Source organism: Mus caroli, chromosome 1, assembly GCF_900094665.2.
Source record: "Mus caroli chromosome 1, CAROLI_EIJ_v1.1, whole genome shotgun sequence".
In the NCBI taxonomy this organism is placed as follows: Eukaryota; Metazoa; Chordata; class Mammalia; order Rodentia; family Muridae; genus Mus; species Mus caroli.
This window is the reverse complement of record NC_034570.1, coordinates 19,362,408-19,383,139: the sequence shown is the minus strand read 5'-3', so window position 1 is coordinate 19,383,139 and position 20,732 is coordinate 19,362,408. Positions and strand designations below refer to the sequence as shown.

Genomic DNA, 20,732 nt, shown 5'->3' with positions numbered 1-20,732 from the left:
AGATGCTTGTCTGACTTAGAGGCTGGATGGCCACATTTTAGCAAGGAGGGAATAGAATCACGGAAGAAATCTGAATCAGAAGTCGCAAGAAAAAAGGAAATTGAAAAGGCAATCTTCTCAGGAAAATTAAATATAATAGGATATAAAGGAAATGAAAAGAGCTCATTTTATTTTATTTTTGTAATTTTTAGTTGATATAAAATTATTTTCTGAGATGAGCATAGTGGTGCATGTACAAGCTAGAGGCAGGTGGTATGTAAGCACTGTTTCTCAAACTACTAAATATGCCTTTGTCAGTTTTAGCCCCTTTTCAAAATTTCATTTATTTTCTTTTTTTTTTTTTTGGTTTTTCGAGACAGGGTTTCTCTGTGTAGCCCTGGCTGTCCTGGCACTCACTTTGTAGACCAGGCTGGCCTCGAACTCAGAAATCCGCCTGCCTCTGCCTCCCGAGTGCTGGGATTAAAGGCGTGCGCCACCACGCCCAGCTTCATTTATTTTCTTGTGTTTATTTACTTTTAAAAACAAATGTTTATTTTGTGTTGGAATTTAGATAATTTTCTATCTAGAAAATGGTTTGTCATTTTTAAAAAATTATTTATTTATTTATTATATGTAAGTACACTGTTGCTGTCTTCAGACACTCCAGAAGAGAGAGTCAGATTTCGTTACAGATGGTTGTGAGCCACCATGTGGTTGCTGGGATTTGAACTATGGACCTTCGGAAGAGCAGTCAGGTGCTCTTACCCACTGAGCCATCTCACCAGCCCTTGTCATTTATTTTTGAGCTGAGGAAATAATTATTGTATGTGTATATATATGTGTGTGTGTATATATCTATATCTATATCTATATCTATATCTATATCTATATCTATATCTATATCTATATCTATATCTATATCTATATCTATCTATATCTCCCTTGAAAGATGGTTTCACCTTTTATATATTTGGTTTTGTTTTGGGGATGATAGTTAACTAGAACAAACAGTTAAAATGTACAGAACTAGGTTTCTAGGGATATTATTCAACTGTCACTATACCTTTAAGAAAATATACATTCATTTTTAGCACAAAGCACAATACCTTTTGTGTAAGTGAATGTTTGATTGATTGATTGATTGATTTCCCACAGTAGAACTTAAACATTTAAGTGCAGTATATTGTGGTGTAATGTATGCCCTCTGCTGGCGAAAATGTATTATTGCTAATTAAACAAAATCACTTTAGTAATTCCTTTGAGTGGAATAATATTTTGTAACTTAAGAGTGATTATAAAATAGAATTAGGTAAAAATACCCTTCCTGTTTAAAAGGGTATGTTCTTTTTGCATAATAAATTACATAATAAGTTGTTCTGTTTAAAGTAGTGCCCTGGTTGAGAAGTACTCACCTACTATACTGATGATTGTTACTGCATTGTGGCCATGTGTGTGCGAGCGTGAGTGCGCATGCCTCTGTGTGTGTGTGTGTGTGTGTGTGTGTGTGTGTGTAGTGGTGAATTTCTCTGGGGAAGCTACTATCTATATCTACCTACTTAACTGATTTTAAACATTCAGTTTGTTTCATTAGCTACATTTCAAGATTTAATAGCTATGTTTAGCCAAGAACTGTGATTTTTGTCAATGCAGACTGTATAGCCTGTATTTAATATCACAGAAATCTTAATCGATATTTAAACTGCAAAATTTTTATATTTTCATTTTATTAAGGCAGGGTCTCATTGGGGCCCTGGCTGGCCATAATGAACTGATCATATAGCTGAGTCTGGCCTTGAACTTCTGACTGACTTTTTTACTTCCCTACCATTGCTCTTACTATGCCTCCAGCATTTTCCCGTTTCAAATTTTAAATAAGGGTTATATAATTTTCATGAAATCACTGTTCTTAAACTAGTAATGAATTGGTTTATTTGAAATATATTCTTTTCACATATAATACTTTCTCCATAAATAATGATGAACCAAAGGGTTTTTGTTATTTTTTTGTTGTTGTTTTGGGGGTTTATTTTTGGTAGGATAGAAGATGGTTAAAATTTTGTGGTACCACACAGTTTACTTCAGCTTACATGGATTTACTGCTAAACTATTACAGTTTTCTCAGTATAAGGTATTGAGTATTTCTAGCATGTGGCTTCTTTGTTACAGATATTTGAGCTAGAAAATAATTAGTGATTATAGTTGAGGTAAAAGCTACCTTTTTTTTTTTTTGGTAGGTTTGGAATGGAAAGAAGTGTGAGTCAGGACATAGAGAATGTAAGCCTTTACGATAGAGCGAGTGTTGTATAGTCTGTATTCAGTTGGTTAACACAGTCATAGACAGTTGATCCAGTTTCTGGTGACGGTGACACTTTATAAAACTGTGGGCTGTCACAGCCAGGAGGACATTGACCAGTGACTGAGGTTTACGTATTACACTCAGATGTGTGTGTATAACATGTAATATATGTATAGAACATGTCATAGATGTATCTGTGTACAGCTCTTTCACGTGTGTGGCTTCATAGGTGTGCGTCTCATATGAAGATATGGAAGAGTTACACCATCATAAGGACCTTAGTCACCCTCTCATAAATACACAAACCTTTCTCCCAGGTTTTTTTCCACATTCCTACCTTCGGCAGCCTTGGGTTTCTTTTCCACTTCAGTGTTTTTATTTCATTTTAAAATATTGTAGTTTAAACATTTAAAATAGAGAGATTGCTCAATTGCCAAGAGTGTGCACTGCTCTTGAATAGAATTTGTCTTCAGTTCCCAGCACTCAGGTTGCCTGGCTCATGCAAACACATGCACACACAAACAGACACACTGTGCTGCTTAGTTTTTGTCACCTTGATACAAGCCTAGACACTCTTGGGAAGAAGGAATCTTAGTTAAGGAGCTGCTTCCATCAGATGGGCCTGTGGGGTCTGGGGGTGTGTCTTTGAGACATTTGCTTGATTGTTACTTGATACGGGAGAACTCAGATCACTGAGAGATTCGTCATCCCTGGATAAGTGGTCCTGGACTGAGTGATAATTGTAGCTAAGCAGGCCATGAAGAATAAAGCAGTAAGCAGTGTTTGTTCTCCATGACTTCTGCTTCAAGCTTCTGTCTTGGTTCTTGCCCTGCCCTTTCTCTGAGGTGGACTGTAACTTGTAAGCTGAATCTTTTAGCCATGGTGTTTATTACAACAACAGGAAGCAAACTCAAGTTCCATTTCTGTGATAAATGTCCAACAGTACAATTTGCTGACTTTTATGGTAATTGCAAACCTAAACTGCCTTTAATTTTTTTTGTAATCATTTTATATTCCTATTTGTTACAGTTTAAACTTGAGATACCCTCCACAGGCTCCTATCTGAATGGCTGACCAGTTGGCACTAGTTTGAGAGGCTCTAGAAAGTTGGAAGTGGGGCCTAGCTGGAAGAAGTAGGCCTTAGGGGGTATGTCCTGGAGTTATAGCATTCCTCTTGTCTTCTGCGATGTGAGCAGTTGTCCTCTGTCAATACACTCATGACTGTGATGCCCTGCTCCATCTCATTCCATGTGACTATGAACCAAACCCTCTGGATGTGGATGTGTGAGCTGAGATAGCTCCTTACTCTGCTCTCATCTACGTCAGATTTTTTTTTAACAGATGCAGAAGTAACTTGCAAACTACTAATGTGATTTTTTTTTTTCTGTTTTTATCTGTTTTGTTAAATGCGTAGTGCTAATTTGAAAGTTTTTTACTTTTTACTTATTTATCTTTTTGAGAGGTCTTTCTCTCTAGCCTTTCCTGGCTAAACTTGTTATGTAACCCAAAATGCCCTCAGCCTACTGATTACTGAGATGACAGGTGTGTGTGGCGCGAGTACATGTGTGTGAGATACATCTGGCTCGTGATACTCATTTGGACTTGTATTTTCATCAGTCTGCTGTCAGATGCATTTCATGTGCTCATTCCTGCTTTATCACCTATCCAGGACATTTCTCCAGTGCCATCCTGCCCAGTGTATTTGGAGTCTCAGGCATTAGAACTCGAATCATTTAAGAGTCTGATTTGTTCTTTATGTACCCAGTGGAGATAGGCTCTTGTTGAACATGTTTTAATCTTTCCTACAACCCAGTAACTCAGTGATAGTAATGCTCTTTACCCTGCCTGCTTCTGTCCCCAGTATAAATCACATTGATTGCCTTCTTTTCACTCCATAGAATTTAATGACTGATAATTTTTTTATCAGTTCTGGACACAACTAAATACTATTTTTTTTTTTTTTTTTTTTTATTTTGAGACAAGGTTTTGTTATATAACCCAATTTGGCCGAAGTTTTATCTTTGTGCTGTAGCCTAGATACTTTTCCTAGAAGTAAACTAAGTTCATTGTAAGGCTCTTAATTAGTTTTTTTTTTTGTTGTTGTTGTTGTTCTTTTTTTTTTTTATTAGATATTTTCTTTATTTACATTTCAAATGCTATCCCGAAAGTCCTCTATATCCTCCCTCTGCCCTGCTCCCCTACCCACCCACTCCCACTTCTTGGCCCTGGCCTTCCCCTGTACTGGGGCATATAAAGTTTGCAAGACCAAGCGGCCTCTCTTCCCAGTGATGGCTGACTAGGCCATCTTCTGCTACATATGCAGCTAGAGACACGAGCTCTGGGGATACTAGTTAGTTCATATTGTTTTTCCTCCTATAGGGTTGCAGACCCCTTCAGCTCCTTGGGTACTTTCTCTAGCTCCTCCATTGGGGACCCTGTGTTCCATTCAATAGATGACTGTGAGCATCCACTTCTGTATTTGCCAGGCACTGGCATAGCCTCACAAGAGACAGCTACATCAGGGTCCTTTCAGCAAAATCTTGCTGGCATGTGCAATAGTGTCTACGTTTGGTGGCTGGTTATGGGATGAATCCCCGGGTGGGGTAGTCTCTGGATGGTCCATCCTTTCGTCTTAGCTCCAAACTTTGTCTCTGTAACTTCTTCCATGGGTATTTTGTTCCCTATTCTAAGGAGGAATGAAGTACTCACACGTTGGTCTTCCTTCTTCTTGATTTTCTTGTGTTTTGCAAATTGTATTGGGTATTCTAAGTTTCTGTGCTAATATCCACATATCAGTGAGTGCATATCATGTGCGTTCTTTTGTGATTGGGTTACCTCACTCAGGATGATATCCTCCAGATCCATTGTTTTTAATAGCTGAGTAGTATCCCATTGTGTAAATGTACCACATTTTCTGTATCCATTCCTCTGTTGAGGGACATCTTGGTTCTTTCCAGCTTCTGGGTATTATAAACAAGGCTGCTATGAACATAGTGGAGCATGTGTCCTTGTTACAAGCTGGAACATCTTCTGGGTATATGCCCAGGAGAGATATTGCTGGATCTTTGGGTAGTACTATGTCCAGTTTTCTGAGGAACCACAGACTGACTTCCAGAGTGGTTGTATGCCATTTCTTGATAGCTAATCTCTTCAGGAATGCTGCTTTCTGTATTTGGTTTGCCTTTTAAATTGTATTTGGCATTTTGATAAATTCATTGTATTTATATACACTGAAATGGTATTCAGTGTTTTGACCTAGTAGCAACAGACATGGAAAGAAATTTTAAATGTTTTCTTTTTACTGAAATTTGCCTGTCTCTTAAGTTCCTTGAAGATAATAGTTAAATTTAGGTTTATTTATAACATTTGTTCTCATGAAATTCTCAGGGAACTTGGAGAAAATGACAGAATTACCTTACCGATGTTGCCACTATTCCTATGTTCCAGTGAAATCTTGACATTACAGGCCAAATGATACAAATTATCCATTGTATTAATCTTCCTGTGCTCTGGAGACTAAATCAGTTTGTAGAGGACATTTCTAATGATGTGTTCATTTATATGTTTTATTTTACTTTCTTAAGCACTGCTAACACAGATTTTTCAAGTCAGATGGAAACATTTGGTTATATTCTGTATCATGTTATTAAAATTGCTTTGTGTATCGTATTCACTTTTACAGTTTTGAAACCCATTGCTTACATAATTATAGTTTACTATTCTTAATGTGATACAAATTTTTTCTTCACCTTTGTATTTCTTGCACTAAAAATAAAGACAAAAGCCAATTTATTCTATAGTTGTATTTGTTAAACTTTTTATTTATCAGTGTTAGTATTAGCCATATATTTGTGAATTATTATTGGTAAAAAAGACTTAGACTCTACATTTCAGAATGTTTTGGCTAACACTTTCCAGTGTTCGTTATATGAACCTTTTAAAAAATATCAGTTATTACACTCAGAAACTAATGTTAACAAAATTATTTTTCTACTATAAGATGGAAGTTAATAATTTTGTAGCCCTCTAAAGACAGACATTTAATTTGTCCCTCTGTTTGCTTCATTGGAGTGTATATTTTATGACAACAGAATAACCTGTTTCTTTGCTAGACCGCTATCATCCATCTAGACTGCATCTGGCATACAGTGAACATTCATTTCTTGTTACAGGAGTCAGAATAAATGAATGACTAAGCAGGTGGGCGGAGTCAGGAACATTACAATCACTATCTCATCCACCTTCCAGTTCAGAGCCACACAACATTCATGGCTCCTGCCACATGACACTGTCTCTGGAGAACCCTGGCTCATCTTCATTTTTGTCTCCTTTAAACAGTTGACGTTTTCATATCAGTATAAGAAACATCTTTCTATCTTATAGAACTGTACACAGTTGGAGTAAACTCCAAGGAGGGTACATTCTTTTAGTTGAAGTGTTTGAGTAACAGGTAGTCTTATCATCAAAGTAGAGGAAAATGTGTGTGTGTGTATGTGTGTGTGTGTGTTGTGTATTCTGACCAAGCCAGCTCAGTCAGTCAACAGGGTCTCAATGGCAGGAGTGAGGACTGGAGAGAAAAGACAATTAGACAGCAGTATAACATGACTCCAGCCAGTGCTGAGGCTGAAGTGGGTTGATTTTTTCCCATTCAGCTCTTATACCATTCTAGGTACTTGCAGAGAATAGGGTCAGTTCTCAGATCAAAGACAGAGTAATCAAACAAGGCACTGAACAAAGAGATCACACCAGATAGTAATCAAGCAAAGCAGTAAGCAAAGTCCTCCCCCAGCCCCCCAGTCACCGGGTCTGGGCACTTATCCGGATTGCCAAGACAAGAGGAAGTCACAGGTTTCTTGTCTGTGTTCACCTTGATCCTTGCATTAGCCCAAATGTGAATCTTATCTGAGCCCACTTCCTTGAGCCCAGTGACAAGTACTCGCCAGAATTTCTGTAAGTAGTACCAAAGCTCTCCACAGTATTGCCTGTATATATTGTGCTTTGTTGCAGGACTTGTATACTTGAAATGTTGAAGTACAGTTAAAATTTCAGTTTTTTTAGTTGCAGAGAGTCTATGTAAATTATATAGAGCTGTATAGCTATAGACTCTGGATTGGTGATTCAATCCCTTCTCTGTCTTAGAAGATGAGGCCTCAGTGGGAAACTGTTCTTGGTTCAGGGTCCGTTTTGATTATAAGAAGTATGGCAGTTTATTATTTCTGCTAAGATAAGAAGAACTGAATGGGGCAGGTTGGAGGCACTCGGTTAGGAAAGGTAGGCAAACTTGAGTAAGCTTGGTATCCTCATTCCTAGGTGTGACTGTGGTGGGACAAATGGCTTAGTTTTGATTGTTAGTATCCACCATGGCTTATCTTCTCACAGCAGGGTAAGGTCTTAGCCAGACCCTCTCCCCTCCCCACTAGCCCATGATTCTTTCCCCCTTTTATTAACAATAGATTATTTTTATACACTATATCCTGATTACAGCTTGCCTTCCCTCTAACCCCCCCATTTTCCATACCTCCTCTCCCTTTTAGATCCACTCCCTTTCAGTCTTTCATTAGAAAAGAACAGATTCTAAAAGATAACACACAACATAACAAAGTAAAGTATAAGATAAAACAATCACTTCGAAGTTGGACAAGTCAATCCAACAGAAGGAAAAGAGCCCAAGACAAAGCAAAAGAATCAGAGACCCACTGATTCAAACACTCAGGAGTCCCATAAAAGCACTAAACTGAAATCAATAGTATATATGCAGAGGGCCTGGTGTAGACCCGTGTACGCTTGTTGCTACTTCAGTCTCCATGAATTCATATGAGATTCGCTCAGGTGGTTCAGAGGGCTCGTTTGCCTGGTGTCCTCTGACCTCTCCCTCTTCACTCTCCCACCTCCTCTTCTAAGGGCTCTGAGGGAAAGAATCTGACAGAGACGGCCCATTTAGAGCTACAGAGACGGCCCATTTAGAGCTGTGTGTTCCAAGGTCTCTGCATAAAGTCTCAGTGGCCTGTGGTTCTTAACTATATTTATAAAGACTAAAGAATGTACCACTGGGTAAATAATGCAAATTTTAGTCTCTATTGACTACTAAAAATAATTTCCTCTCCTACTCTGCCCTGTTCCCATCCCATTCAGATCCACCTCCTTTCTGCTGTCTCTCATTAGAAAAAACAATAGGCATCTAAAGGATAATGAGACTGGCTTTCTCTGTGTAACAGCCCTTGTTGTCCTCAGTTTGTAGACCAGGCTGACCTTGAACTCACAGAGATCTGCCTGCCTCTTCTTCCTGAATGATGGTATTAAAAGAATGCATTCCACACCAGGCCCTTGTCTGATTTCTTTATATAATAGTATTTCCAGTACAGTATTGAACCAAAATAATGAGAGTGGGCTTTCTTGTGTCAAATGGTAGACAGATTTCAGTTTTCCCTCATAGACTATGTTTGTTGTGACTTTTTATAGATGGCTTTGTTGAGAAAGTGCCTTCCATACCTATTACATTGAAAGTTTCTTATGAAATGATGTTGAGCTTTTCCAAGGGTTTTTCTGTATCAGTTTGGATGATTCTCTACTTTTATCATTTGATCTTTTAATGTGATATATCACATTTATTGCATTGCGTATGTTAAACCAACCGTATATCCCAAAAGAGGTCCCATTTCCCATCTAGCTTTTGAGTTAGATTGTTATATTCCACATGGCAGGAAAGATATTTGGTCTGATTTTGATCATCTTAAATTTGTTAAAAATTGGTTTGTGGCTTAATATATGATCTAACCTTAAATGTTCTATATACATCTGAAAAGAATGTATATTTTTCTGTTCTTAGGGGAGAAGTTCTAAATAGGTCTGTCACGTTTGGTCTGAACTTTGATCCTGTGAAATGTGCTGTTGTTTGGTATTGAAAGCTGCTTTTAGTTTCTGCTGTCTGATCCGTCAGTGTTTGTGTTTATACTTTGTACTCTGATACATGGTGTGTGTTCTTTCACAGTGGTTATATATTCGTGTTAAATTGATCCATTTGTCATAATGTGGTCTTATCGCTAGAGATAACTTATGATGGAGATTCTTTAATTTTCTCTGCTTTTATTTCCTTCAGTTCAAGCCCATATGTTCAAGCTCCGCCCCACAGCAGCTAGTTGGGCCCACGTGGGCCAACAATCGGCTGGGAGGATGAGAAAAATGATTTTACAATAATTTTTTTTTCTGGCCAAAGAATTGTCTTGGGCACAGCTAATATTTAATTACCATGAATATAATTAATAACAATTATAAAAGCATTCTTTATTTTTTGTAAAACCTTTTGTAGTAAACTAAAACACTAAATAATAAAAGGATACTGTCTCTGAATCTTTTGGGTGAGAGCAAGGATTTAAAGTAAACTTCCCTTGAGAAGCATTAGTTAATAAAATACTTTCCACTTAGGAGACAATATACACTGAAAGATTAAAACTCTTGGCTTCTTGTATAGACGCAGAAACAATAAAAATGTTTCTTACATAATGTAAAGTTACATTAGCCATGCCTAGAGGCAGAATTTTCTAGTGATTACCAGTTTACTAGAAGCAAAAATCTTTGAATTTAAGCATTATTTTAAACATCTGAATAGATCTGNAACACTGTTAAAAAGAAATTTTCTTGAACACAGGGAAAAACTTCCTCAGGCACTGTTTACAAAACAAAAGAAAGGCCACAAGTTGCTCTGGGGCTCCCTTGAGCCCTGTATTGACTTAAATGTAAAATACTTTTTAATCTGAACATCTTGGCCCTCCTGTAATAAGGACCGATTCTAGAGGAACAATTTAACTGTCTATGCCTCAAATTTTTGATACTCTTTCTTAAGATGACTTACAGTTAAAACGTTCTTCACAACTTTAGTGTTGTGAAAAAATTGCCCGTACAGCAGTTTCCTGCCAGGCAGCAACTATAGCCAAACTGATTGTTTGAGGGTCTAATCTATTCACAAAGACAAACATAACTAGATAACTTTGTCACAGTTTTGTATGAAGTGAGCTGTATTAGCGCTTTCAAAAGATGATTACTCTTATAATTATCTTAATTAACAATATATGAGTGAGTAGAAAATCTTAAATTTGTAATCAAACTGCAAGCTGCAGTCAATGGAACACTTGCAGTATTAACCATAATTTTAAGTTTCTTGTGCAACGTTAGGATAATATCTACAACCTTGGGAAAGCAAAACCCAAGTTTAAAACAATTTATCATCTTTAAAATTAATATTAGAAGCATTACTATCATATTACGAAGTTTGGCTGCCAATTAATATCTATGAATATCTATGAATATCTATTAAAGCAAGCTTTAACGCTTTAATAAAGAGGCATTGCTTTAAATCTTATCTTAAATTTTACTATTTAGGATAGGAACCACATTAATTATTATCTAAACTAGAAATATCTTTAGAGACCCAGCCTCTTGGCCTGCCTTATGCCACGTGTTAGAAGGACTCTAAACTTGAGTTATCAAATTTAACACTAACCATCTGTAGCAATGTAACAATTATTAATCTTAACCAACAACTTATGAGTTGAATGTGAAAACATGCAGAGCACATTATTAATAAAAAAGGAACCAAATGAAGCAGTTACATTTAGACCAATCAGAGAATATTAATTTTTGTAGCTACAATCATAGAATAAAAGGCACTTTACCATTTGTCAAACACATTAGTCATGAACCGTTTATCAGCTTTTTTTACCCTGAAACTAAGAGGCTGTGCACTTGCCCTTTTTTTCTAAAATGAACAGTTTTTCCAGCAGGGACCCTCCTGCCATGTGTCTGTTTCCTGGCTGAAGCACATGGCAGCTCTCAGCTTTGCAGATAAAGTTTTTTATACCATCTTTATTATCCAACATAAAACATNGAACATTCATTCATACAGACTGGACACAAACATACATGAATTGAACACGAGAACAGATTGGTGCACCAGACATTAGACAAGACACAAAAGGGGACACAGTACTACTTCTGCTATACGGCCCAGAGAGAACAAAGCATGGCACTCCTGAAATTTCTCTCTGCTTTTTGGGACATTTTCCTCCCTCATGATGCAATCTGCCTGATTATTAATTTCCTTTTAATAAACCCTTTCTTTTCTCACGCCTAAAAATGTAGCTACTGTGAGCCATGGCCTACCGCCTGTTACAGTTCCCAGCTCCTGTTAAACTTCACTGCTGAACCTAAGTGAACCAGCGCTTGGGTTTAATGCTGTTTCAGCTTAGCCCATACCGACCTTCTCTGGTATGAATTTCCTTTATCCTTTAATTATTTTCTTCTTCTATGGAGCTCCAAACCAGCAGTGCCTCTTCCAAAAATCCTTTGCCGTTTCTCAGCCCCACGTTGGGCGCCAAATGTTGTGTCTGGCCAGCAGATCACAGGTCTGGGTTTGAGCCTGGAAAGGCATTTTGGAAACCTGGAAGAGAAGAGGGACTAGGCGACGAGAGAAAGAAATGTAGCTAAGTCAAAGCAGATTCTGATCAAAGCTCAATTTTTATTTCTGACACTCAGTTATGAAGGAGGGGGAGGGACCCGATTCCTGCCAAATAATCTTAGAGTAAGGTTGCAGGTGAACACGTGATGGCTTCAGAACAGCAAAGTGTGGGGCTCCAGCAGTAGGCGTGGCAGAACGATTGAGCAGCAAGCTCCATCCAGGTGTAAACAGTGGAACCATTAAGGCTGGGGGAGGGGAGGCTACACCCCTATATTATTCTAAAGTGAGCTTCTCATGGACCACATGAAGCTAGAGCTTGTTGAATTTTGAGACAGGGTCTCGTATTCTGTAGCTCTGGCTGGACTGGTACAAAATATGTAGACCATGCTGGCCTGGAACTCACAGAGATCCACCAGCCTTTTTGCCTCCTGAGTGCTGAGATTAAAGGCCTAACCTGTCACACCTGGTCCTAAATCTCCCCTGCTCTGTATCTTTATGACTTTAGTTCATTAATACTTAAGGATTTTCTGTTACCCTGTTGTTAACCTTTGTCTATTAATGTGTGCATGAATGTTATGGTGTTTGTGTGGAGATCAGAAGACAACTCATGGGATTTAGTTCTCTCTTATCATGTGGGGCCCAGGGGTTGAATTAAGGCTGTTAGGTATGGGGGCAGGAACTTTTTTATCTGCTGAGCCATTTTGCCTGGCCTTCCCTTTCATTTGTAAAGGATAGCATTGGGAGTTGATTTTTTTATGATTTGATGTTTTGGTCCTCCCCCCCCCCCCGCCTTTTGTATTGAAAGATGTCTTACATATTGAGTAAGTGTGTGGCCTCTTTTGAAAAGTCCTCTTTAGTGATTTGACAACAGCAATTTAGAGGTTTCAAAGTTATATCTGTTAATTGTATACTAAAGACTGCCTTAATTTTCATATTAGATACTGTGTTTGGTATGCAGCATACAGAGATCACTAAATGAAGTCCTTAATGCCAAATAAATGTTTCTCAGAAAAGCTAGCCAAAAAGTTAATTGGGCCTTGTTTATATATTCTCTCTCTTTCTCTCTTTCTCCCTCCCTCCCTCTCTCCTATCCTCTCCTCCCTGCCTGACTTTATATTTGTACAAAATTATATGTCAGTTACTGGCCATATAAAGAGGTTTCCCTGTGAGAAATTAAACTGTTTAATTTGAGATGCACTAACCAAAAAAAAAAAAAAAAAAGAAGAGAAAGTGTCTGTTTTTCCACACTCTCCGAGGGGGAGCTATATGGAGGTGCATGTATATTTAGGACAGAAAACAAAACTGACCAGCTAACCAACCAACCAACCAACCAACCAACCAACAGAAACCCAGAGGAGTATAGTTCTGAGGAGGAAGCTTACCTGTGGCAACAAGCAGAATATTCTTGTTCTGTCATACTGGGTTGGAATACGAATGGAGTCATGTACAAGGGAAAGCAAGGGTTCATTTAAATTTTATAGCTATAATTTAACTTGGAGTTGTGGAAAAGAAAATTTAGAAAAGATCACGATCAGCCTGGCCATGACAGCTATATGGAGGGAATAGGTACTCTGAAACTGTTGGCGTGGGAGCCTGGGATGATGACTCATAAGGAAGAATTTACTCTGTTCTAGTTTGCTTCCTGTTGTTACAATAAAGTACCATGACCAAAAGCAACTTGAAGAACTGTTTGACTTAAACTTCCAGGTCACAGTCTATCATTGAGGGAAGTTAGGGAAGGAACTCAAGGCAAGAAGTTAGAGGCAGAAACCACGGAGTTGTGCCATTTGCTAACTTGCTCTCTGCCTCATGCTCAGCTTGCTTTCTTATACAGCTCAGACCCATTTGTCTAGGGATGGTGTCAACTACAGTGGGGTAGGCCCTTTTACATCATTAATCAAGATAATCTTGATAATCTCTCTCAGACATAGCCATGGGCAAGTCTGATCCAGGCTGTTGTTCAGTTGAGGTTCATGCTTCCCACTTGACTCTATGTAGTGTTGACAGTTTACAGAACCCCTCTTACGCTGCCTGCTCTGTGTGAGGACATCTGTGGCAGCTCGAATGACTAGTTGTTACATTCAGATGTTCTTTTCTAGTGCTAGTCTACTTGGCTGCTCTGCAACATTGGACACAGTTGATTATATTTTCCTTAAAGCCTCTCTCTTGGCTTTGCATTGTTTCCCCCACACCCCATGATTCAGTATTCAGTTCTCTGTACGATCTGCTCTTTGTGCTCTGTAGTTGCAGCTGTATTGAAGACATTTTTCCACACTGAACTTTAGTCATGTATTCTTCTAAAAAAAGTATGTATGTATGTATGTGTGTATGTATGGTATGTCTGTTAATATTTTGCCTGTAAGCATGTCTGTGTACCACTTCTTTATTATTGAAAGCTTTTTCTTTTTTTCTTTTTCATTTTCTGTAAATGGGTGTTTTATCTTCATGTATGTTTGTGCACCTGGTACTGGCAAGAGGCCAGAAGATGATGTTGGATTCCCCTGGAACTGAAGTTACAGATGGCTGTGAGCTGCCATGGTGCCTCTAGCTACTGAACCATCTCTCCAACCCCTGAAAGGTTTTTCCTTTTAATACAGTGATCCTGCTTCCCCTCCCCTTAGTTCTTACAGATCCTCCCAGCCTCTCTACCCAGGTAGCTTTATTCTTTTTTCTCTCTTTAGAAGTAGACAAACAAACAAACAAACAAAAAAACAAGGAATGCACACAAACTTCAACAACAACAGCAACAACAACAACAGATATGGAAATCAAAATGTACAAGCAAAAGACCAATAAGGCAGAAAATGCCCAAACTAAGTAAAATGAGACAAAAAGTCTACAAAATAATGCTGAATTCATTTTGTGTTGGCTTACCCTCAAGTGTGGTTCATGTACCCAGTGATACCCTACTAAGAAAACTGAATTTTCCCCGTTTGTCAGCAGGTATAAGTTGCAGATAGCTTTCTGGTTAGGTGTGGAGCTGTGTCTACTTCCTGCCCTCTGGTAGGAACCAACCTGGCTTGAACCTCTGCAGACCTGTGTGCTTACTTTCATCACATTTGTGCCATTATTGCACAAGTATATCTTGCAGCAGGTTTCTGTTGTGGGTTGCAGAGTTTGTAGCATGCAGAATACTTTCAAAGACGATGAAGGCAACAGAGGTCAAGCCTCTAGCTTGGCACCAGCTCAACTTCTCTGCACTTGATAACATATATAAGTATTGTCTTCAACAATAGGGCCTTACCATCAGGTTATGGGGGGCGTCCAATAGCCTGTGATGTTGTGTAGGAGTTGGTGAATGACTCAAGATTTAACCCATTTCTGATGTTGGAGGTTTTACTTGGTAGCAAAAGATACCTAGTTGGGGTATTGTTGAGTGACTCAGTTCTCATTGTTTCTATGTGTATATACTCTGCAGAGCTTCTGCTTCATCAGCTCTCACCTTTTTTTTTTTTTTTAAGATTTATTTATTTATTTATTGTATGTAAGTATACTGTTGCTGTCTTCAGACCAGAAGGGGGTATCAGATCTCATTACATATGGTTGTGAGCCACCATGTGATGTATGTGGTTGCTGGGATTTGAAATCAGGACCTTTGGAAGAACAGTCAGTGCTCGTAACTGCTGAGCCATCTCTCCAGCCCCAAGGTCTCACTTTTTAATTGTAGGTCTTAGTGCCTCCCATACTGGTGTTCTGTTCAGAATGGCTCTTCCTGTGGCAGTGCACTCCAGCCCATCTCCCACATAACCTTTCTATGAAACTCAGGGTGTCTGCTATGTTGAAGGTTTTGACTCATTTGTGGTTGTTTTGTTTGTGCATCACTTTTGTGCCTGGAGCCTGTGAAGACCAGAACAGGGTGTTGGATTCCCTGGAACTGGAGTTTCAGATAGTCCGTGACAGTGCTCCTAACCACACCCACTGGGACATCTCTCCAAGCCCTAGCAATATTCTTAATTGCTCCCTGGATATTCATAGTTCATTGTGTCACTATCACTTCAAGCATTCAGCAAATCTGAAAGTTTCAGGGCTTTACAAGTAAGCCTAAAATATCTAGGAATTTGCATCTTGGTCTTTTCTTTTGTTACTGTATTTTCTGCCACTAATCCTGCAGTTATTTCTGCTGGTAGTCACATTTATTTGTATTCTTGTTGGCATCATTGTTATTAGTCCCTTAAAACAGTTGATATATTAAAGCAAATTAGGCAATGCATTAGTCTTCTCACACACTTTCAATTTGCAGTAGCCAACTATGGTTTAGAAATACTACATATTACATACTGCTTAGGACAATGTGATGATTTACCTATGATTCATCACTTTGTTGAATGTATTTATGATATATGCTCTACCTGTCCATTGGTCACTTAATATCTGTGTCATTTGTTTTCATTGTGCTTCTATTTTAAATACATTTATTTTACGTAATTTCATGAAAGCACAGATGTATTGATGGTGGTAATTTGGATATGCCAGAGAGAATTTGTTAGTGCTTCAGAGCTTTAGGTGTCACCTCACATCATTAAATGAAGAAGGGGACAGGACAGTATATTAAAGTAGATATTAGGAGACAGTGACTATATTTTCATTACTTTTACCTATAGTACATTGTTATAATTGCTCTTTTGTTATTGCTTATTGTCCCTAATTTGTGAGTTAAACTCCATCACATTGTTACCAGGCAAGTAACTCTACCCAGATGAAAATCATGAATAAGCAAAGCTAAGTTCCCCTGGTATTAGCAATCCTAAGTTTAGCTTTCCCCAGGATCTTGTACTCATATGGTGTTAAAGCTCTAATCTGTAAGTGGCAGTGATCCAGTAGCCAAAAGCAGCAGTTGCAGCTCTGAACTTAGATTGTGTGGATCCTCTGCTCTTAGCTGCTTCTCGGCAGCCTGGACTGCTAAGCCTGGTTTTCTGGGACTCTCCAGTGGTCAGGATTTGCAGCTCTTCTTTCCTTGTAGTAATGTGCCTTCTTTTGCCTCTGCTCTTTGCCGTCTCTCGTCGCCTCAGCAGTTCTTGGTCACAGCTTTGCACAAATCTTAATCATTGCCATTCTCTTAAGCTGTCTTCTGTCATTTGCTGGGTGTACCAGATTGAAGACCGTTGTGGATGTCGAAGTGTTTGTGAGTGGAAGGAGAGGGGATCCTCATGAGAGGCTATAGGTGTAGTCATACGAAACGGTCATGACCAAAGTGACGTCTCCAGGGCCTTTGCCAGGTATGTGGAGTGGCTATGACTAGAACAAAGTCTCTTATGGTTTGAGTGGCACCCATCACAGTTGTGTTTCTCAGTACTTAGAAGGAAATCTCTGGCTGTGTTCTGCTCATATGAAGCCTCCTCCATGCATTGGATTGAGGAAAAGCTCACTGAGCAGCCTTAACATTTCCCATGTAGGGCTCCAGAAATGGCTGCTTGATTGAAAGCTCCCACAGTTTTGCACAGTGATGTAGCTGAAGTTGTGCTTGCTACCACCAGGGTACACCTTCAGTCGAGGAGGCAATATCATGCAGAGTCCCACTGTTGGAACCACAGAGGCAGCTCATTTTTGACCTCCATTTCTGCCCCACCTGGTATAGTTACTTGGTTTTGTTCTCCACAGCTGCCAAAGGGAAGGTAAAGGATTTGGCAGGTTTGAATCAACCAGCCCAACATTCATGCCTCCATAACTTCAGTCATTTAAATAGGAAAAACATTAAGGAATGCGTACAGTACAGATTTAACATGAAATTAACATTCTTCAGTGAGCTTTGTCTAACAGTACTTAACCCTGTGCCAAATACACTTTCAGAAGGTTGGGTCCCCTGACCTGCCTAGATAGATAAATATATGTGTAGGGTATGTGTGTGTGTGTGTGTGTAGGTGTGTGTGTAGGTGTGTAGTCTAAGCTTCTGTGGCTTGGGTTCTCTCTGTGATTCTGTGTGCTGAATGTTTAAATTGAAGACTTAAAAATAATCTAGAGTTTTGCTTTTCAAAATGTGGTTAGTGGATGGCAGCATGGGCAGCTTGGGGACTTACTGAGGAAGCAGAATTCTTGTGTTAGTTCCAGAACTGCAGAATTAGAGCCTGCATTGTCACAATATCCAGTAAAACATGTACAGTAAGCAGAGATACTGGGCACCTCATTCACCTTTCTTGGTTTGACACTTAACTGCTAAATTAAACTTAATTGCTTAATTAAACTACCGATTTTTCTATTTTACCTATTTTAGATTTCTGTTTAAGTTTCAAACTATGATATATTGTTATTTAATAAATTGTTGTGAGAAACAGCCGGGGGTACCTGAAGGCAGAACTGTGTCTGGATTAGCTGTGAAATCCAAACTATGTGTCCCTTTAACAGATGCCAGTTCCTACCCTAAAGCAGAATATGTAGGGAAGGAGGAAGGGAGGGACCACCCCTCAATCCTTTCTGTGTGGCAGAGGGATCTGTGATGTGCTTAATTTTTACCATTTTCTTTTTTAATTTATTTTATTTTTAATTCATTTTTTTACACAACATATTCCCTTCCCTCATCTCCCATCCAATGCTCCATGTCTTACACCTCCTTTAAGCTTCACCTTATCCAAACTCATTTGCTTGACTTCTTAAAACCAATTTTTTCCATTTTCTAATGACTGGCTTTAGTGCGGTTTTCCTAGAATGATGACAGTGTATGCTTAAAACAGTTTACAGGTTTTATTTTGTTTTGTTTTTTTGACAGCTTAGTACCTATATATAGCTTTTATGATGCTATTTTTTTTTCATGCTCAAGTAACTTTTAGAAGCCTAGAAACACTTTTCAGAAGCTTTCCAGAAACTTAATTTTTCCAATTAAAAATTCTACAAGCAATATGTGAAACTTAAAATTTCAAATGGAAAGAAGATATTCAAGGTAGAAAGAATAATAGAGTCATGTTCTTATATTCATTTTAGTGTCTCTGCTGTGTTCTCTAGAATTTCTTGACCATGACAGAAACAAATACCATTTATAGAACGTCAGTTTTTGTGTGCATGTTAAGTGTTAGTGAAACAAACACTTGTCTTGGAACCAGTGCCCTCCAGGCCTGCATTCCAGTCCCTGACATTCTTCTCTGAGCACATCCTCATTTCTCAGCACCAAGCCCTGCCTCTGCTCCAGGACATGTGTAAAAGCTTCCAGGTCATATGGATTATGTCCATATATTTTCAACATCATAAGCGGTTTGATACTCTATGTTCCTTTTAAAATGTTTTAAAATCCGATACTTTTGTGATTTATCATCGGGCATAAGGCTTGTTGAGGCAGTCTTGTTTTCTTTATTGCAAATACCTTACTTTCCTTGTTTCTTTCCTTAATTAGGTCCCCGATGGGCTTCCTGGAATATTGGTGTATTTATTTGCATCAGATGTGCTGGAATTCATAGAAATCTTGGGGTTCATATATCCAGAGTCAAGTCAGTCAACCTAGACCAATGGACACCAGAACAGATACAGGTAAACATTACTTTAACAAGGAATTATTAAAAATGTATTTTAAATAATTAAAAAATACTTAATCCTTACGTTTAAGGATATATACTAAAATGCATGCTGAAATGGCATATGCTAAATAAAAGATTTGAATGTTATTTCACTTATTAATTCACTGATGTTAAATTCTCGTTGAGTCTGTGGTAGTCAATTTTAAATCTTTTTTTTTTCCCCTGATGTATTGATTTCACAATATTTAAAAATGTTTTAATTGGTTGAAGACCTTCGCCAGTATAATCCCATAGTTTTACTTGCCAGCAGAGGAAGTCTGGGTAAAGACAAAGGGGGAAATGACCTCGTGCTTGAAGATTGACTTGAATGATTTCTCTTCTGGGGAGAAGTGTTGTTGGTGTTCAGACAGGCTAGTGGGAAAGGATGACTACAGTCCAGTGAGAAAAGGTTGCTCTGATAGTTTTGGTTTGTGGAAAGTTAGTTAGCTTCATTATAGATAAAATTTATAATTGTAAGAAATCTTTAAAATCTTACTTTCTAATTCATATGTAAAAACAATTACTTTTATTGGTCTTACTATATAACTTACAGTAAAATCCTAGGTTTTTATTTATATTATTATGCCCTTTGAAATTGCCATTAAAAATTCTGAATATATCCCTATATAGCCATCTTTTAGTATCACAAAAGATTATTTCTAGGATGCCTGGTAGATACCCAAATCCACTGATGCTCAGATGCTTTCAATAGATGGGATAATATTGCACCTATCCATCCATACTCATTCTCGCCCGTGCTTTAAATCATTCTTAGTTTCTTACAGTATTGTCTATGTGGATTCCATGCAGGTCGTTGTTAGACTGTTTTGTTTAAGGAATAATGAAAGAAAAGAAAGTGTCTGTGTCACTTTCTCTCCATCCCCCTACACACACACACACACACACACACACACACACACACACACACACTAGTATTTATATGCTTAGTATAAACGTGTGGTTTGACTTTGATTCCTGGTCTGTACTTGCTAAGATGCTACAGATGCAGAGCTCAAAGATACAGGGGACCAACGGGCATGTTGTTGGACTTCAGTAATATTCATACCTCAGAATTAGAAAAAATAAACTTATGTGGTGAAAACTAAGATAACAGTAGAATTTCCAAAGGTCTTTAGGCTATAAAGTCAAGTAGAATTGGTTTAATTCTGTCTTAAAATTAGCTTTTGAGGTTATTGCTGGTAAAGGCCAGCTATTCAAGGGAAATGTTATCCTTTGAGTATTTCTAAAATCCCAGAGGAGAAACCATACTATTTAGATGAGAGAAGTAGAACTTTTGAACAATTCATATGAGTTAACGGTCTTATTTACTTCTGTGTAGCAGATGTGATAACTAAATGATGTTATGATCTTTCTTTCTTTCTTTCTTTCTTTCTTTCTTTCTTTCTTTCTTTCTTTTCTTTCTTCCTCTTTCTTTCTTTCTTTCTTCCTTTCTTTCTTTCTTCCTCTTTCTTTCTTTCTTTCTTTCTTTCTTTCTTTCTTTCTTTCTTTCTTTCTTTCTTTCTTTCTT

General features: G+C 38.1%; 1 protein-coding gene across 3 annotated transcripts in view; it reads left to right on the top strand.

Moving 5' to 3' along the window:
• Nucleotides 1-20,732, top strand: part of Smap1 (small ArfGAP 1) — a 75,800-nt gene that overhangs the window by 15,698 nt on the left and 39,370 nt on the right. For all 3 annotated transcript variants that reach the window (XM_029475150.1, XM_029475152.1, XM_021163031.2), the window contains exon 2: nt 19,045-19,178. In XM_029475150.1, the coding sequence (XP_029331010.1) occupies nt 19,045-19,178 (134 nt within the window). The remainder of the gene's footprint in view (nt 1-19,044; nt 19,179-20,732) is intronic.